At 47.7% G+C, this 19,861-nt stretch overlaps 1 protein-coding gene across 2 annotated transcripts in view; it reads left to right on the top strand.

Annotated features, from left to right (window-relative positions):
- The first annotated feature begins 1,547 nt into the window (after positions 1–1,547).
- The window catches only part of NELL1 (neural EGFL like 1), a 683,273-nt gene continuing 664,959 nt past the window's right edge, over positions 1,548–19,861 (top strand). The window contains exons 1-2 of one of the 2 annotated variants that reach the window (XM_070428154.1): positions 1,548–1,908; positions 10,485–10,613. In XM_070428154.1, coding sequence (XP_070284255.1) covers positions 1,797–1,908; positions 10,485–10,613 — 241 coding nt within the window. In that variant the 5' untranslated portion in view covers positions 1,548–1,796. The remainder of the gene's footprint in view (positions 1,909–10,484; positions 10,614–19,861) is intronic. The other variant, XM_070428155.1, reaches the window with a different exon arrangement.

The raw sequence follows: 19,861 nt of genomic DNA, 5'->3' as shown, positions 1-19,861 counted from the left end.
AGTGCCCACGCTGTGGCGAAAACACAGAATCAAGGCAGACAGATCCTCCTGGGCTTGAGGTGAATCCCAGGAAACATGGAGAATCCTTTCAGGCGGACATCAGTTTATCTCTTACTCTCTCTGCTCAGCTTCTGGAGTGGGCAGCCCGCTTCTTGGTCGGCTTCCTTCCTTCGACCTCCGCTGCCTGAGCTGGAATTGACGTGCTTGTTCTCATTCTCTCATCGTCCCCAGGGCCACACTGGAAAGGGCCAAGTGGGACAGTGGCTTGCACACAGAAATATCCAGAAAAATAGGGCAGAGAGCAGACACGCAAGTAAAGCCCTCTCTCCTAATGAGCAGTGCTAGCCCGTTGATGGCTTCCAGTGGGGACTCCTGGGGTTAGGACTATGTGAGGTGAGAAGGGCTGTACAGGTGACAAGCGCAGACAATCGTTATCAAGGAAGTGGGTTCTGGAACTTTGGCTCCCAGGACATGAGGGAGGGCTGTTCCAGGAAGTTCTCCTCTCCTCCTTTGGGACCCCTGCTGAGTGTATGGAAGGGCGCTGTGGGCTCTCAGAGAAAGTGTGAGCACACTGGGGGGCGTCACAGCCTGCGGGGCTCCTTTGCTATAAATCAGAGGTGCCGTCATCTGATTTCATGACTTTGCATCTAGTTATAAATAGCATTCCTGGATGGAAGTGAGACAACCCGGAGATCTGTACCGAGAAGGCAGGGGCCTGGAGGGGGTGCCACAGAGAGGGAGGACTTCTCTCCCTGCAAGCGGCGCGTGTAGAACACAAAGCCCAGCTTTTCTCTTAAGAGAATGGGGTTGGGATGGGGGTGGGTGGGGAAGGGTCCTGGAGAAACCGAGGGAGAGGCCCGAAATGGGACTAGGAATGCAGAAGAGGGCTTTTGACAAAACCACCCAGAAAGGCATCCAAGGGAAATAAAATAATTAGGAATTTCCCCTATGTGGCAGCATTTGCCCTGCAGAACCGGAAGGTTTGCAGAGAGCTTCCCCAGACCCCATCCGCAGCTCGCTCGGGCTCCGGAACCTGTTTTCTGCACCCGCTGCCTCAGCGCCCTCTCCCTGCCCCCCCTACCCGCCCCCCCCCCCCCCCCCCCCGCCTCCCTCACGTGCGCCGGGTCTGAAGGCCCTCGGAGAGAGCAGGCAGGAGGTGCACGTGGGGAGCCAAGACTCAGCCATCCTCCCCCGCAGGTCCCGACGCGCCCCTCCCCACCCAGTTGCCGGAGCGAATCCCGACTAATTGTTTCCCGGGAGGCGCTGGGCGCGCTCCGTGGCACCTGCTCCGTCAGGGTTCTGCCCGGAGAAAAGCCCACGCGCGAGGGCTCCGCGGTTCTTCTCGGCCGGGATGATCTGTGGCAACTTCGGGAGCCCCCACCGCAGCGCCGAGACGGAGGCGGCGACGGCGGCGAGGCCAGCTCGCCTGGGCTGGAGCCTGTGAAACCGAGGGCGCCAGGCGCCTCCCGCCTCCCCTTGGGCCGCAGGTCCTGGGACTCCGGCGCCCGGGAGCAGCGGCGGCTGCGCCTGCAGCTTAGCGGGCGCAGGAGGACAGCCCGATCCCCGCGCGGAGGGCGGAGGGCAACCTGCCGGAGTGGCCGAGCCAGCTCCGAGGCGGGCGCAGCCGCAGCGGGGGCCTGTCGGAGCCCCGCACCGTCGCCGCCCGCCGTGGGGGGGCGGTCTGGGGGCGGGGCGGCCGGGGCCGCCTTCCTGGGCGCGATCCCCGAGCGCAGCCGAGCCACCTCCCCCGCCGCCCGCTAGCAAGTTTGGCCGCTCCGAGCCCTGCGCGCCTCGGGATGCAGGCGCTTTTCTCCTGCCTTCCGCACGCCCCGTTTCGGGGACCCTCGGGAGCGATGCCGATGGATGTGATCTTAGTTGTGTGGTTCTGTGTGTGCACCGCCAGGACAGGTAAGAACGGCTGGGCGCTCGCAGGGATACAGGCAAAGGGGGAGCCCCTCCGCTGTGCCCCGCGCCCACACGAGCGCCGGGAGACCTGGAGCCGACCCCCGGGTCAGGGCGGTGCAGCGTGGACAGGTCCCTCAGACCTCGCTGTCCTGCGCCAGGTGGAAGGGCGGGAAGTGGGACCCCCAGGCTGGAAGATGCCCCCGAGGAGCGCCCCTTTCCAGGGGGACGCAGCCTCGCGGACGCCGGAGTGAGGGGCGCGGCCGCGGGAGCGCACCCTTCTGCTGCTGGGAACCGGCTTCCGGGTGGAAACCCACCGCAGGGCCGGCCCGCGAGCCCGCACCCCAGAACTTGGAAGGTTCGCTGGAAACCGCTCTCTCTGCGCCCGCCGGCCGAGAAGGGGCAGCCCCGGGAGTCGCACCCGCAGAGGGAGCGCTTCCGGCCGGCGGGCGCTGCGGGGGCCCCGGAGGGCGCGGCCCGGGCTGCGGGCTGCGTGTGAACCCGCGTTTCCGCGCTCTCCTCTGGCCCCCTCCTGGCTCTCCCCGGGGGAACTCCAGGAGCCTTTTACCCCGCCCTCCCCATGCCCCTGTGCCCAAGTGCTGGAGTACGATTCTTGGGGATTGGAGCGGTGGGGACAATCGGGGCGATGTTCTCAGACTCCACACCAGCTTTCCCTTCGCTGTAATTGCGGCTGGAGGTTGTGGAGGGGTGGGGTGGGGGCTAGGCTAATTGTGTAATTTTCTGAAGTCCTTACTTCGTTCTGCCTCCAGACACGTAGTTGTGAGGACTCTAAGGGCACCTCCATCCTCAGCTTCCACTCGCCCCCCGCTGGGGTTTGGAGACCGGCTGTCAGCCGCCTTCTCCCAGAGGCTAGTAGGTGTGGAAAGATGGGGATGGGGTAGGATGGAGTAGGAAATTGGCTAAATTAGGGCTCTCGGGTGAGTGTGTGTGTGTGGGGGGGGGGGGGGGCGAGTTTTTATTCCTACCCCAGCCGACCTAGGTACGCGCTGCCGATTTTGAGCCCCAGAACTGGTGGGGAGTCCTTCCCTGTCCGTTTATCTTTTCCTCTTGTACCGCTCTTCGTCCTCACCCCTGGAGGCATGGCCTCCTTCCCAGGGTAGACTGCAAGTTTATCCGGAAGGGCTGGGAGAGGGGCCTGGTCTTGGTTGGCTCAAAAGTTCCCTCCTCCTGGCCCCCGGCGCCCCCCTCTGGCAGTCAGCTCGCCCGCCCGGGGAGACTGGAGTTGGGCGTCTAGGAGATTCCCGCCGGCTCTTCTTGCCAGGACAGACCCGGGCAGCAGGTTTCCGTTTGCTAACCGAAGAGTCGTATGTGGACTTATTCACGGACAAACAGTTTCCATCCCTTTCCTGTCTGCATCCGCGGTTCCCAGGCTTCGGAGGCGCCAAAGCTCGATCTAGTATAGAATAGTCGCTTGTTGAGTTCAGGCCCCATCAGGCTGCGTTCGTCTAAAAAAAAAAATCCGCAACAAACTGGGAGAAATGCGCCCTTGAAAGATCAGGACGGGAGAGGCTAGTGCAGAGTGTGGGCTCCCAGCCCTGTGCGCAGAGAACCTGGTGCTGCTGGGCATCTTACAGAGGAGCCCGTGGGAGGAACCAGGCGGGGGAGGGCACCCACCGCTCATTTCACATCCACAGGTGCACATCACCACCGAACATGCCTGACTCCTTTGTTCTCATTACTCCTTCGAAAAGTCTGCAAAAAGTGCCTCCATAGGGAGGTGGACTGTGCCTCCAGGGTTAGATCTTTTTTAAAAAAACCTATTTTATTGATTTTAGAGAGGACGGGAGAGGGAGAGATAGAAACATCAATGATGAGAGAGATTCATTGATTGGCTGCCTCCTGCACGCCCTCTACTGGGGGTCGAGCTCACAACCCAGGCATGTGCCCTTGTGGGGAATCGAACCTGGGACCCTTCAGTCCGAAGGCTGACACTCTATCCATTGAGGTAAACCAGCGAGGGCAGGGGTTGTTAGATCTTTAAGAACAGGTCTTCCCCCTTCCTCACACCAACTCCTTCACATCTTGTAAACATTCTGTTGTAGGGAAGATTATCTACTCATTCCGGAAGCAGTTGAGTGTCTTGCTGGCTGCCAGGATTGCTTCAGCGGTTCTCAACCTGTGGGTCGCGACCCCTTTGGCGGTCAAACGACCCTTTCACAGGGGTCACCATCCTGCATATCAGATATTTACATTACGATTCATAACAGTAGCAACATTACAGTTATGAAGTAGCAACAAAAATAATTTTATGGTTGGGTCACAACATGAGGAACTGCATTTTTAAAGGACCAGAAGGTTGAGAACCACTGGAAGAGGAAACAACTTGGTCCTTGACTTTCAGGAACTTACAATTTAGCTGAGAATCCAGATAGAAACTGGAAAGCTTTAAAAAAATAAATTTATTGGGGTAACATTGGTTAACAATATCATATAGGTATCAATTCTACAATACGTGATCTGTATATTGCATTGTCTGTATATTGCACCACCCAAAGTCTAGTCTTCTTCCATCACTATATGTTTGACTCCCTTTATCCTCTCATCTCCCCGCAGTATTTTATTCTTATTCTACAGTTTGATGGAGGAGGCTAGGTGGTGGGAGTATAAGTTTGTCTTGAGGAAATACGGAGGAGGAATCGTAGGAATGGATTCTGGGGAGGGGTGGTTGGTGGTCAGGGAAGGCTGTGATCAGGAGGCGACAATCAAGAGTGGTCTTTCAGGCTTTGTAGGGGCAGGTGGACAAAGTGGGAAAAGCATTCCAGGCAGAGGGCACAGCTGTGCAGAGGCAGGGGAGCATGACAGGGTCTGCCCCCATGGTTGTGGCAGTTGCTGAGGGAGCCTGGCTTCCAGTGCCACTTGGCACCACTCCAACACCAGAGGCCACGTCTTCTGCAAAAATCATCCGAAGAACCAGAGAAGCGGGCGGGGAGGGGCGGGGTAAGGGAATTATATCTCAATTCTTTCACTAGAACTTATTGTCGCTTGAGGGGGTTTGCTTAGCAGCTTTCTGGGGGCAGCCTCTTTGATTTTGCCCTGACCATCAATTCTGCCTCACACATCCATCCTCCGAGGTAGCAGAGGCTGGCTTGTGATTACTTTATCAGGATCCAAACAGGCGCCTGGGAAGTTTATTTGTCAAGTGGGACAATTGTTGTCTGGGCTGTTAACAGTCCAAGATGAAATAAACATGTGGGCCATTTAGGGAGCTGCTCAGATGTCCCTGCCTTTTAATGGAAATGAGTAGATGATATCAGGCACATTTTAATTAAAAGCAGCGCTGCAGCGCAGTCGCAGTTACACAGGAGAAAATGTAATGATAGGTGTCACTGGAAGCTGCTGGAACCGCCCATTGTGCAGAGAACTTGTTTTACAGAGTAAAGTGGAGTCAAGGTGGGAGGTGCTGTTCTCCAGTCTTTTGTGGGTGAAAGTGAATTCTGGGACTTCCAGGTACATTATTAATAATGAAGAATTCAAAGGCTGAAATCATAGCAGTAATACCACATCCTGTCCACGAGTTTTCTCCAATGGCTTGCAAGCGTGAATGACATCAACTCAGTGATTGCTCCCCCTTGGCTTTCCAGCGTGTTTTAGTTGCCAGGCAGGGGGCGGAGGTGGACCAGGGGCCACCGGCTGGAAAGGAGAGATTCCTTCCTGAAACACCTATGCTGCTGATGAACTATGAGCTGAATGGAGCTGTGGACAGAGCCCTCAGCCTCCAGTGAGCATGTGAAATATTGGCTGAGTGGAACCGGCCTAGAGCATATTCTGCAAGGATATTGCCTTTGGGGGTATTAACGACTTCTGTAGGAGTCCAGGGACCCACATTCTATCAGGTGGTTGTGAAATCCTGCTGTAAAGTGAGGTCTCGGAGCATCTCTGCAGCATCATATCCCTCCGCATGGACCAGGGGAGAACAGCTGCCATCATGGACAGTGAGCCAGATTAGATTTGAAGTGAGCCAGACCCAGGAGGATTTGCTTGGGAGCTTAGGCCTATTACCCTGGAAGTGGACTGAGTAGGTTCTGGCCCTCAGTACTCCCCGGGCAGGGCTGGGGCTGGGCCAGTGGCAGCAGCAGGTGTCCTGGGAGATGAGGGAGGTTAGGGTGGCCGTTCCGAATCCCAGAGCCAGGCCCCAAGTGCCTCTGAGACATTGACACTCTGCCTTCCAGCTTTTAAAACGTGTTTCTCCCACAGAAGGTTTTTATCCTGCTTAATGCCAATTCTTATTTCTAGCCGTTTGTAGAGCACTTACAGCCAAAGTGGAAAACTTTAATAGAGTTTCCTTGGAAAAGGGCAGCCGCTCCATGCTCGGACAAGAAGCAGAAACATTAAAGTAGAATTATTTTTCATGGGACCCACACTCAGACTACGCAAGGTCCAGGAGAGGCCGTGCAAATGCTATCTCATTAATACATTTTCTGATTCCTCAGGCAGTGTGCAAAGGGCTGCCTTTTACACATGCTGCTGTCGGCACGAGGCATTTCCATCCTGAGGGGGACCGATTAAAGGAAGAGAAGAGAACCGTATCTGGAAGCTTCACTGATGTCTCTTGTTCTGTTTTTGTGGGGTGTTTTCATGACAAGAGCAAAGGAATTATCTTAAAGCCAGGGAAGCCCCTTCACTTAAAGGCTGTAGGGGGAGGAGTGAATATAGGTTTGATGTATAGATTTTACAAAGTGAAGCCAGAGCGAGAGCCTTTCTAGGTCGCTAGGCAAGTGGAGGGGTTGGGAGGAAGGGGGCCACCTGCACCTTTTGGACGTGTCCATGGAGTGTGGGACCAGGGAGCTGGAATGGCCTGGAGAGCTGGGCTTATGAAAGACAGATGCAGCACGTGCCAGATGTGCCGCGAGTGTTCACATAGTTATCACGGAAACCTCACGAGGTTGGGAGGCAGGTGTGATCATCCCATTTTATGGAGGAGGGAACTGAGGCTCCGAGGTGAAGGGATTTTTTCCAAGGGCACAGAGTTAGTCAGGGGGTGAGGTAGGGTTAACACTGCTCTTCGTTTAGCGTTGTCTCCACACTTTCTGGGCTGAGGGCGCTGTGTTCTCATTTGGGGACAGGGATCCACGGGCACCCACTGGGGTCTTCTGTCAGTTTCACAGAATTGGTTTGGGCGCCTCTTGGGCTTGTCCAGCTGCAGGGCTCCTAGTCTCAGAGATTTGGGCATCGTAAGGATGACCATCATGGTGGGTCGTTAGTCCCTGCATGCCGTCTGTCACCACAATAATGTGCATAACAAGCTACCAAAAACCCAGTGGCTACAACATTTATTTTGGTACACGTGTCTGTAGGTTGGTTTGCTGTTGGCTGATCTAGGCCAGGTTTGGCTGGGCGTGGTTCCAGACTCAGGAAGGGTATCTGCTCCCCCTGTCTCAGTCTCTGTGGACCAGTGGACCAGCAGGGCCCTGTGTTCTCATCTTTGTGCAGAGGTACGAGAGAACATTCACGCCTCCGCTTGTGTGACATCGCTAGCTTCCCAGTGACCCCAGCAAGTCACATGGCCAGGCTCAAAGTCAAAGAGTGGGGGCTTCACTCCCACCCTAGTGGAGGGAACTGCAAAGCCACACAGCTAAGGCTGTGAATATGGGAGGGGTAGAGATTTGAAGCCAATAATTTAGTCAACCACGGCCCTTTTAGAAAGTTTCCTTGGCCTGAATGCCATCCCGTCCTCTCGTGGTTTCCCCAGATATGCATATTTCTCTGAGGTCATTGCACCCAGAGCGGTGATCGTGCATCAACTTATCAGTTAATTAATTGGGTCCTAAATTCAGGGCCTGCCATGTCAGGCCCTGGGCAAGGCGCTGGGGCTACAGGGATGCGTCCTTCTTCTCATGTCCTGCCAAGGATCCATTCCAAACTCCTGTCCAGAGGAAGACCAGCATGGAGGTCCGCTGAGATCACTCTTGATTTAATTTCTGCCATATCGGTGTGGAACACGATAGGTCAAACTGAAATATTAGCTCCTTTCCGGCCTTTTCAAGGAGCTTACAGAACTGCTGCTAACTGAGCTCACTTGGAGAAAAGCATCACCACTCCCAACAGGAGGCCCACGCTGCTCTTAGTTTAGTGTTGTCTCCACAACCCTTTCTGGGTGGACGGTAGACACCCATTTAGCTCAGTGCTTCTTTGCACACAGTAGGTACTCAGTCAGTCTTTGGGAATTGAGTTTGGTGAGGGATGAGCAGGTTCAGGCAGGCAGGATGGACACTTAATGAGGCCATACTGTAAATCAGCATATCCCACTCCTCTGCCCCTTAAACACACACCTGAGAGCCCTCCAATGACACCCCTTGCAGGGCTCACAAGGCAGGTCCTATTTTTGGCCTCATTTTCTACCACTCTTCCCTCCACCATCCCACTCTGCTCCAGCCACACGAGGCTTTTCTCTGGTCCTTGAACATGCCGGCTTTGTTCTGTTTGCACTTGCTGTTCTCTAAACCTGGAGAGCTTTCCCCCCAGGTTTCCCATCACCGGTTCCTTCTCATCATTTAGTTTCAGCTCAGAAGAACCTTCCCTGACCATCCTTTCTAAAGCCCCATTTAAATTGCTTTCTCTTTCATTACTCTGTTTTGTTTTCTGCTAGCATTTACTGCTATCTCAGATTATCTTGTTTCTTTCTTGCCCGCTCCTCACCCCCTGCCCCAGGAATGCACGCTCAGTGAGGGCTCGCCAGGGCCTAGCAATGTGCGTGTTACACAGTAAGCCCCAGTAACACCTGTTGAAAAAGTATTGAATGAATGAATGAATGTGGAATGAATGGATGGATGGAAGAGGGGTCTCTGGGTAAACCGGTCTTATATCTGCTGCATTGCCAAGGGGAAACCTTTAATCTTCAGGACAGAGGACATGGGGAAGCCTGACACAAACTGAGCAGGCAGTTACATGCACTGTGTCTTTAACTTAACCCTTGGTCTGCTTTGGCCGTGACAGGCCTTATCTCTGGAGACCCTTTGCTGACCTACCTTCTGTTGACAGAAGCCCTGATTGCTGCTCATGGGAAGAGCAAAGAGGGTAGATTTCCTCCCCAGATCTGTGGGCCACGGGCTGAGGGAGGGAGGACAGACGAGGCTGTAATAGCTCATGATGTCCCCATGAACATCCACTCAGTCTCTCTGGGACACATGGGGCTCAGGCTCTCCAAATCTTGCCTCAGCGACTGCATTACCATTAAGACAAAAGTTGACAGCTGCTGCTGATTAAAACATTCCCAACTGTGAAAGCAGAATCGCACTATTGAGATGCTAAATGTAGACAGACACAGCCTTTATGAATGCCTTAAACACAGTCCCTTCGAGTGACTTTATTAATGTATTAATGTGGCCTTATTAATGTATATAATTGGGAGTCACTTGGCAGCCATGCGTGTATCATTCTGCAGAACTGCCCTCCCCCAGGGGAGGAGGGTGATGGTAGGGGTGGCTCTGAGAAAGCCTTAGAGATTTGCCATTTCTTAGCTGGGGCAATAGGGGGCTCAGGGCCATGTTTCTGTGCATTAAAGTTCTCCAACAGTAGTCAGTGTCTAACTTTCTAGTCAGGAGCCCCCTGGATGGAATTGTTTATTTGTTGTCCCAGGGATCCTCCTTTTTGGCCAGTCCCTCTGCCCCCCTTCTCCACCAGGGACAGGATCTCTCTCCATTGCCCTCCTCTTTACACAGGTGGTTGAGCCTGATGAATAGGGCTCGCTCTGCTGAGGTCTTCACTGGTGACAGGGGGTCAGATTTTGCTGCTGTATCTGTCTCTGATGCCACGATTCTTAGGGCTGCAATTCTGTATCCACAGACCCTAGATCTAAAAAAGCTCAGAAACCCAAAGTTTCACCCTAGCCGGTTTGCTCAGTGGATAGAGCATCGACCTGCGGACTGAAGGGTCCTGGGTTCTAATCAGTCAAGGGCACATGCCCGGGTTGTGGGCTTGATCCCCAGTAGGGGACGTGCAGAAGACAGCCAATCAATGATTCCCTCTCATCATTGATGTTTCTATCTCTCTCTCCCTCTCCCTTCCTCTCTGAAATCAATAAAAATATATTAAGAACAAAAGAAACCCAGTGTTTCTCCATAACTCACCTGACAGCAAAACCTACCCTGAGCTGTGCTCATTTGGTGGTGAAACTTGACCTCAATGGATATGAGGCTATTTATAGTTTTTATTTAGCCAATTAGAGGAAAATGTCACACTTTTTGCTCCAGAAATACTGTTTTTGATTATGGGGTACTGATTCAGGTTTTGCTGAAGATGTTACATAACATGTGGCATTATATTACCTTTCTAATGTATGCTACATTGTGAATCTGAACTATATTAGGCCCTTAGGGTTTAGGACAAGGGATTATCAGTCTTTAACAAATGGGGGTTTGGGTGGGAAAAGGGACCAAGAACCTATAATGTCAGGGGGATAATGGAGCAGAGGTGCCTTCTTTTCTGCCCAGCTAGAGAGCACCCCAAGCACCATCACTGGCTTCCTCGTATTCCCGGCCACTCCTGGCTTCTCTGATTTCTGTTCCACGTTTCTGCCAGCCGTCTGCATTTCAAGTCAAGACAGCTCTTTGTTTCCTTTTCAGTGCTGGGCTCTGGGATGGATCCCGACCTTCAGATGGATATTATCACCGAACTTGACCTCATGAACACTACCCTGGGTGTCACGCAGGTGTCTGGACTGCACAATGCCAGCAAAGCATTTTTATTTCAAGGTAAAGGCGCTTCTTCCTTGGCACAGGGCAGAGCGTGGGGAAGAGGGCCGCCTGGGGGGTGCTCACCTGGTGTGTATTTGTTGGAAGATCACCTCTGCTGTGTCTCTTGTGTTATTGTCATAAGGAATGCTCAGAAATTCTGAGGGTGTTCAGATATCCCAGGGGTGTTCTGATGGTGCGAGGGGGCACTACAGGACATGGTGGTGAAATAGTTGGTTTGCAGTGAAAAATTTCTCTGGGGATTTAAAAAAATGTTTTTATTGATTTCAGAGAGAGGAAGGGAGAAGAAAAGAGAGATAGAAACATCAATGATGAGAGAGAATCATTGATCAGTTGCCTCTTGCATGCCCCTCACTGGGGATCGAGCCCGCAACCCAGGCATGTGACCTTGACCTGGTTCATGGGGTGACGCTTAACTACTGAGCCACAGCAGCTGGGCTCTCTGGGGATTTTGGTGAGGATGTAAAGTGGAATGAATCTGCAAAGTCCTTGAAAGCCATTGCCGGCCATATTGTTCTTTATTATCTGCATATTTACCTACAACTACACCTATTCCCGCATCTCTCATCAAATGGACAGATCATGAGCACGGAGGGTGTTTTATGGCTCCGTTCTCTTGGGGGTGCTGTGTAGTTGGTTATGCCCACTACATTTGACTGCAGTTCACTAAATCATCCCACAAGCATTCAAAGTCAGTATCATGTGCTTCTTACATGCATGGTCTCCAGAGCTTGACTGCCTGGGATCAGATTCCTAGCCTTCCACTTATAGGCTTGGAGATTTTGGGCTTTGGGCAATTACTTAGCCTGACTCTGCTTGTGTCCTCATCTGAAAGAATCGTGAGGCTGTTGCAAGAAGCGAATCAAGCGAAGTGGTTAAAACAGTGCTGGCACGTAGGAACCCCTCAGTAAGTACTCGCTATTATTACAGGACTCCTACTGCGAACCAGGCTACATGCTAATAGGGTTACCAGCAAGAGTCATAAGCGAGGTACAGCCCCTGCTCTAAACAGAGTGAGGAAAACAGTCATTACACAGGGATTCTTGAATTCCAGTGGTTTGTACTTAACAATGAAGGTACATAGAGACTGTCAAATGAGAGTGGCAGTCAGACTTGGTTTAACTGGCGTGGGGAGAGGGTAGTGGTCAGGGAAAGGTATCCTCAAAAAGTGCTATGTCTCTTGAAAAATGAATAGAAAACCTGATGTAGGAAGGGGTGGGGCTCAGAGCACTGGGGGAGAGGAAGTGGTATGTGTGAAGGTCTCAAGGCAGAAAGCCGAGTAGCATGGCTGAGGGTGGTGAGTGGCTGGAGAGGTAGGCAGGAGCTGGGGTCGCACTGGGCCCTGTGGGCAGAACTGGTATTTAGCTGATAGCCATGGGTGTGGGGGACTGATGATTGATAGGCACAGTGTCCATTCTGATAGGCGGGCGGGATGTTTTTGTTATCGACTGTTATAAATATTACTCCAGCCTGGAGCCAGGTTAGTGGTTTTGTACTTTACTCTCAGAGCCAGGCGTGGGGGGGTGGGGGTGGGGTGAGGGGTGGGTGGTGGTGGGGGCGGGGCTTTGTGGAGGCTGGAGCAGGGAGTGACCCGATCATAGGTGGTGGCCGGCCAGCCTGGATATTCCTCTGTGGAAATGCCTGCCAGGGTGTTTTTATGTTTTCTGAGCCTTTTGTGAAGATAACAAAAGGATTGTTTTAGAGTGACTGAACCGGCATGATAGGGTGAGATTTACATATTTACTGTGCAGATAGCTTAAGCATTCAGTTATTACGTGATGACACATAAGAAGATGATAGGTGCATATATCCTTTCTGATTGGTGTTTCTAGTTTCTTGGTATATATTCCTAGAAAGATTTGGAAACAGTCTAAGTGCCCATCAGCAGATGAGTGGAATAAAAAACTGTGGTACATCTACACAATGGAATACTATGCTGAGGTAAAAAAAAAAAAAAAAAGGAATTCTTACCATTTGCAACAGCATGGATGGACCTGGAGAGCATTATGCTAAGTGAAATAAGCCAGTCAGAGAAAGATAAATATCGCATGATCTCACTCATTTATGGAATATAATGAACAACATAAACTGATGAACAAAAAAAGATCCAGAGACATAGAAGCATCGATCAGACCGTCAAACCCTCAGAGGGAAGGTAGGGGAGGGTGGGGGTAAGGAGGAGAGATCAACCAAAGGACTTGTATGCATGCATATAAGCCTAACCAATGGACACAGACACGGGGTGGTGGTGTGGTGAGGGCATGAGTGGGAGGTGGGGCAGCAATGGGGTGATAAGGACACATATGTAATACCTTAATCAATAAAGAAAAAAATTTAAAAAAGAGAAGATGACAGGTATATTCATTTCCACTTAGTCTCACTGAGGAATTGAGGGAGGTACGCTGGGTGTGGTGAAGAGAATACAGACGAGTCCTTTCCTCTTCGCTGTGGATCTGCGCAGGTGTTGTTTCGAGACCTTGACATTCTTCGCCAGGGCAGTTGCTGACACTTGGTCCACAGGGTTGCTGTGGGAGCCGGGCCTGTCTGTGAGCTTTGTGAGGGAAGAGGTCGTGCCTCTCCAGTACTCCCTTCAGCTCCAGGGCCTGTATTCAGCATGGCACATAGACATTTTGAGTTGAATTAAAACTTCTTATCATAATGCAGTTAACTACGAAATGAAGAAGAAATGTCTTCTGTCCAGTGAGCTCTATAAGAGGATATTTGCCTGCTGTCCTCACTATTCACTCATTTATTTATCCCACAAGTGTGGGCGTCGTGGGCTAGAACTCTGCTCTCTAATTGCTGTGTTCTCTGCTTTGGAAACTGCCTCTGGGATACCTACCAGGCTCCAGCCACAGGGATGGGATCTCAGCTGCTTTGGTGGGAAAAGTAACTTCCTTATGGGAATTTGACTGAGGTCCTCGTAAGGACCGTTGTGATTACATTGTGCCTACCTGGTTACGGTAAACCAGGATAATCTCTCCAGCTCAAGGTAATTTAATCACATAGGCCGAAGTCCCTTTTGGCTATGTAAGGAAACTGCCGGGGTTCATGTCCCAGCATCAAGAAGGGTTCAGCAATCTGGAAAAGGTGCTGCGCGTAGATGACATAGGAATCCAGAGACTAATAAAGAGTCCGGAGACGAGATATAATTTTGAAAGGCATTGGGGGTCAGAGGACCTTCAGCTAAAGGAACTGAAGACTCCCTCCTTGTCTAGGACCCTTGCTTTTATTAACACAATTTGTCCTAAGGCAAGGTGGAGATAATACACTTCAAAGGGTAAGGTTTCAAAGGGTACAGAGTCCAATAGCCTACGGCTGTTCAGGTGTTTGGCCAGTAGGAGGCAATAACATGTAGATTAAGATGCCTTTTAGCTGTCTGGCAGCCACAATCAGTTTACTATTCAGGTTTACTATTCAGGTTTGGGGATATGCCTTTAGCCATTCCCAACAGGTGACTACAGGTGTGACTCAACCCTGTTGAGTCCCCAAGTTTCATCAGCCTTTTGATGAAACTCTTGAAATTACGGCATGCTGGAATTGGTCCACGGCAGGAAACACAGTGTGAGGATGTGGACGTCTTTGGGGCATCATTATTTTGCTTATCACAAAGTCTGCCCTCTGGTCCCCCTAAATTCATGTCTGGTGCCTCCTAATGTCTCCAAAAGTCTCAACTCATTATAACAGCCAGGCGAACCCACACGGCACCTGCTTGGAAGTCCCTCTGGCAAATGTCCAAATTCATCTTTTATAAGTTTTGCTTCCCTTATAAAAACAGGACACAATTTGGCTAAGTTTTTTGCCGCTATGTAACCAGTATCCCGTGTCTTCCAGTTTCCAATTCCAGGGATGTGTTCTTCATTTCCTTTTTAGCCCTCGCAGGCAGTGTTATTTTTATAAGCATCATGTTTAATGTTCATATTTCTAACAGCCTGTAGACAATGATTTAGATGTTCTCTAAGAAAATAGAGAGGTTCTTTTTTTAGGCCACGCTCTGTACTTCATTCTGAGTCCTCACTTATCACCCAGATTTCTACTAACAGTATGTTCAAGGCAGTTAGGCTTTTCTACCGTGGTCTTCAGAAATGTTTCAGTCTCGTATTACTCCACAGAGCCACTTCCAGATACCAAAATCTGTATTAGTTTCCTATTGTTGCTATAACAAATGACCACAAATTAGTGGCTTAAAACAAAATATACTTATTATCTTACAGTTCTGGGCGTCAGAAGTCTAAAATGGGCTGTAGGGGGTAAAATCGAGGTGTTGGCTGAGCTGCGTCCCTTCTGGAGCCTCCACAGTATAATCAGTTGATTGCCTTTTCCAGCGTCCTGAGGCTGCCACACTCCTTGGCTCCTGCCTACAGCTGTCTAACCCAGCCGTGGGCAAACTACGGCCAGCGGCCGGATCCGCCCGTTTGAAATGAATAAAACTAAAAAAAAAAAAGACCGTACCCTTTTATGTAATGATGTTTACTTTGAATTTATATTAGTTCACACAAACACTCCATCCATGCTTTTGTTCCGGCCCTCCGGTCCAGTTTAAGAACCCATTGTGGGTTCTAGTAACTATGTTAAATAAGTAAAAATAAACAGGTGAAATTAAATTAAATTAAATTATCTGGGTGGGCCTATATAATTAATTTTATTTAACACAGTATGTAAAACATATTATCATTTCCAAATATGGCCACAAAAATTATTAATATATATTTTACAATTTTTTACAAAGTCTTGAACATCTAGTTTATATATTATGTTTACAATGTATGTTAATTTGGAAGCAAAATTTTCACCTGAAATAATTGCACTATATTAGATTTAATAAAATTCAAACTTGAAAAGTTTATTTGCCACGTTATTGCATACATACTTAATTATCAGATTTTAAAGATTAAATAGCTTTATTGAGGTATAATTGATTTATAATATGTTGTTCATATTTGAAGTATACAAATTAATAATTTTTAAAATATATATCTTTTTATTTTTTTTCTTAATTTCAGAGAGGAAGGGAGAGGGAGAGAGAGAAAGAAACCTCAATGATGAGAGAGACTCATTGATTGGCTGCCTCCTGCATGCGCCCTACTGGGGATCGAGCCCGAAACCCAGGCATGTACCTGACTGGGAATCCAACTGTGAACTCCTGATTCATAGGTCAATGCTGAACCACTGAGCCACATTGGGTGGGCTATATATAACTTTCTGTTTCATTATTTTAGTAGTTGCTTAACACTGTCTACCTTAAAGTGATAGTATACAACTTTATCTGTATTATAAGAACATTTTAATAGTTTACTTCTCTCTTCCTGACCACTGTTCTATTATTGCTATACACTTTATTTTTACTTAGGTTACAAACCCCATACTACATACATTGTTGTTATTTTTATGTAATAACTCAATTATCATTTGAACAGCTATAGCTAATAACAAATCAGTCACATATTTGCTCATGTAGTTATCATTTTCTGTGTTCTTTAGTCCATTATGTTAATTCACATTTTCATCTGGTATCATTTTCATTCGGCCTGAAGGACTTCCTTTAACATTTACTAGAGTGCAAGTCTACTGGTGACAAATTCTTTCAGATTTTGTATGTCTAAGAAAGTCTATTTTGTTTTCATTTTTGAAATATATTTTTGCTGGGTATAGAATACTGGGTTGTCAGTTTCCTCCCCAATTCTTTGAAGAGGTTGATCCAGTGTCTTCTCATTTGTGTTGTTTCTGAAGAGAAATTTGTTGTCATCCTATCTTTGTTCCTCTGTAGGTAATGCAACTTTTCCCTCTGCTTTTAAGACTTTCTCTTTTTCATTGATTTAAACAATTTGATTATAATGTATTTTGGTGTGGGTTTTCATCATATTCCTTGTGTGTGTGATCTATTGAGCCTCATCAAATTTAGAAAACAAATTGGCCATTATATCTTCAAATTTTTTTGCCCCCCCCTTCTTCTTTAGGAACTCCAATTACATATATCTTAGGCTGCTTGAAGTTGTTCCACAGCTCAATGATACTTGGGTCATTTAAAAAATTCTCCTTCTTTCTCTCTGTGTATTGGTGCTGGATATTTTTGTATTCTTATAGATATTATTGACTTTTGCTCTAGAACACAGTTAAGTTACTGGAAAACAATTTGATCTTTTTGGATCATACTTTCAATATTTCTTAGATGACCAAGGGCAATGCTATGCCAATAGCTAGAATAGAGCCAATTATTTTCCATCCTTCTATAATCCTTCAAAATCATGAGATTTCAAGTTTAACTGGTGGGAATAGGTACTGTTCTCAGTCCTGAATATCTACTGGGCACTGTTACCTTTTGGATGGTGGTTCTTTGTTCTTGAGACATTTTCTCACACGCATGCACTTATCAGTACTCCACTGAATACTGATTGTCGGAAAGATCCATATTTTTCTTCTCTGTGCTGGGGTCTCCTCTTATGAATCCTGTCCTGTGAAATCTTGGTGCCTTGGTCTCCCCAGATTCTCAGCTTCCTCACTTCAATTCAGGGAGATTACTGGGCTCTACCTCAGTTCCTTCTCCCCATTCCACAGTCTGGGAACTCTATCAGAGCAGTAAGCTTGGGTAATTGTAAGGCTCAACTCTTTTGTTTTCCGTCTCTCAGAGATCACTGCCCTTCATTGACTCATATCCAGTGTCTTGAAAACTGCTGTCTCATTGAATATGCATCTTACATTTAAATTCAAATTAATTCAAATTCAAATTTATTTCCTCAGCCACACAAGTCATATTTCAAGTGCTCAATTGACATATGTGGCTAGGGGTTACCATATTGGACAGCACAGGTCCAGAGAGGCTCACAGATTGTATTGTTTTACCACTACTCAGTTAATATGGGAAGGCTACACAATCCTGTCTTTCAATGTTAATATATCATAACAACTAGCAAGCTACCTAAGCTCTTTACCACCATTAACTCATTGATAATGGGGTGGTAATAGTACTACTGTATATGGTTATAGTGAGGGTGAAATAAATTAATACATATGAAGTGTTACAACAGTACTAATCCCAACCCTAACTCATTGAATGTGAGTCCATACATTTTTAAGTTATAGGGTATAACTTTGGCCTACTTCTCTTAGGGGTATCAACTGTCTAGTGCAGTGATGGTGAACCTATGACACGCGTGTCAGAGGTGACATGTGAACTCATTTTTTGGGTTGATTTTTCTTTGTTAAATGGCATTTAAATATATAAAATAAATATCAAAAATATAAGTCTTTGTTGTACTGTGGTTGCAAATATAAAAAAATTTCTATATGTGACACGGCACCAGAGTTAAGTTAGGGTTTTTCAAAATGCTGACACGCCGAGCTCAAAAGGTTCGCCATCACTGGTCTAGTGTGTTAGTAATGAATGTCAGATTTTAACCTGCAGAGATAGATTGAAATAGTGGGGAATGCAGAAGATTGGAGAGTGGGCAGAAGATTGGGGCTCAGTCCTTTATATGTATTACTTTATTTCATCCTCACTACAGCCATATAAGATAAGTACTATTATTGCTGCCTTTTATCAATGGGTAAATGAAAATACGTTGAGGGAGTACTTAGGGTTGCCAGTGGACATGTCTCTTAATGTCTTCAAGCATCAGTTTTCTCATCCGGAAGTGGGAAGAATATACTGACTGATTGCAATAAGTAAATGACAGTGAATGAGAAAGCACTTTGAAAAGTATAAAGTGTAACAAACAAATTTATTATTCTTTCCTTCATTAATTTTTATTTCTTCTCATATTTCACCATCTAAGTCCAGCTCAAAGCTGACATATATTAAGAGAGTGAAACCCTTTGTTTCAATAGTAGCCTATTAATAATATTGATAAATTTAAGTAGAAAGCTCACTTAACTGGAAATACTCCTCTAACCCAAACTCCAAAGTTTGATAGGATTTACTTTGGGGTAGCCAGCATTTTAAGGTTGTCTTTGTTATTGTTGTCCTTGTATAGTGCACAAAATTAAATAAGATTTTTATTTTTTTCTTGCCTGAAACAAATTATGTTGTATTAGGGATTGGGGGCAGGGGTAGGGAGAATGAATGGCTGTGTTTAAGTCTGGTATCCATCTTCTGTAAGCTAAAAAACATCCTAAATACCAGCATTAGAGTTTTTTAAATCATATGTAACTGTATTGTTTAACACCCCAAGTCAAATCTCCATCCATCACCATTTATCCTCACAATACCCTCCTCCCCTCTCCTCCTCCCTCACAATCACCATACTGTTGTTCATGTCCATGAGATTTTTTTCTCCATTCCTCCCCCAACCCAGCATTAGAGTTTTAAAAATCATTTTGGAATACTTCTGCTTTGCCTTGACTGGGACCCAGAAGATCTGAGTGTTTGGAGCAGTACTTCTTGACTAACAGTGCCTTACTGTCATGTAGTTGGGAGGCTGTGTCTGTCTATTGGTGTTTCATTTCTAAAAGCGAATTAGGATATGCACGAGTGCAAATCCTTTGTGTTGATTATTTCCCTTCAAGAAAGTGCTACCTTTCAGGAGTTCTATTTTAGGATTTTCTAAAGAGAAAAAAAGTAGATAGTATCTTTCAAGTAACTTGTTTTATGTGACAAGATAGAACAAAGGCTAATGTGGGATACTTCCAGGAGAATATTGAGATTTTTAGCACCTGTTGGCATGCTAGGCTTTTAAGCTAGATATTGTGTAAGACACAGGTGAATAAGGTGAAGATCTTGACCTCAGTGAGGTTCGGGTCTAGAAGGGCAGACACTGCATGCCCTCAGACACTCTAATGTGGAGGAGAATAGAACTGGCTTGCAGTGGGGTATGGGTAAAGTCCCGAGTATGTAATTTCTTCTCTCTGGATAACCCTGGGAAGGCTCCTTGAGGGAGGAGGCACCTGAACGAGGCCTTGAAAGATGAATGGGAATTAAATATGTGGTTTCTGTTGCACAGGAGCACTACCCATGTGTAATCATTTTCACAAAACGATGTTTGAAGCTTGAGCTATCGCTCTTAATGCTTGGAAATTTGAGTAAGATGGAGCTACCCAAAGGGTTCCTTTAATGCTGATCTTCCAGATTTCCTGCCACCCACCGTTGCTCAAGTCTGAATTGTTTTTCCTGTTGATTGGATGCGCTTCGTTGCTAATTACCTCTGGGAGCATTTATGAGTCAACCTCACTTTGAGTGGAGTGATTTAGTGCAACTTTGCATTTAATCAATTAGTGGGGTGATTCAATTCACATACCAGCATCTCCCAAATATA

Source organism: Myotis yumanensis, unplaced genomic scaffold (genome assembly GCF_028538775.1).
Source record: "Myotis yumanensis isolate MYYU_CA2020_CCGP unplaced genomic scaffold, mMyoYum1.0.hap1 SCAF_10, whole genome shotgun sequence".
NCBI lineage: Eukaryota > Metazoa > Chordata > Mammalia > Chiroptera > Vespertilionidae > Myotis > Myotis yumanensis.
The sequence above is the reverse complement of the archived record's forward strand: the minus strand, read 5'-3'. Positions and strand labels throughout refer to the sequence as shown.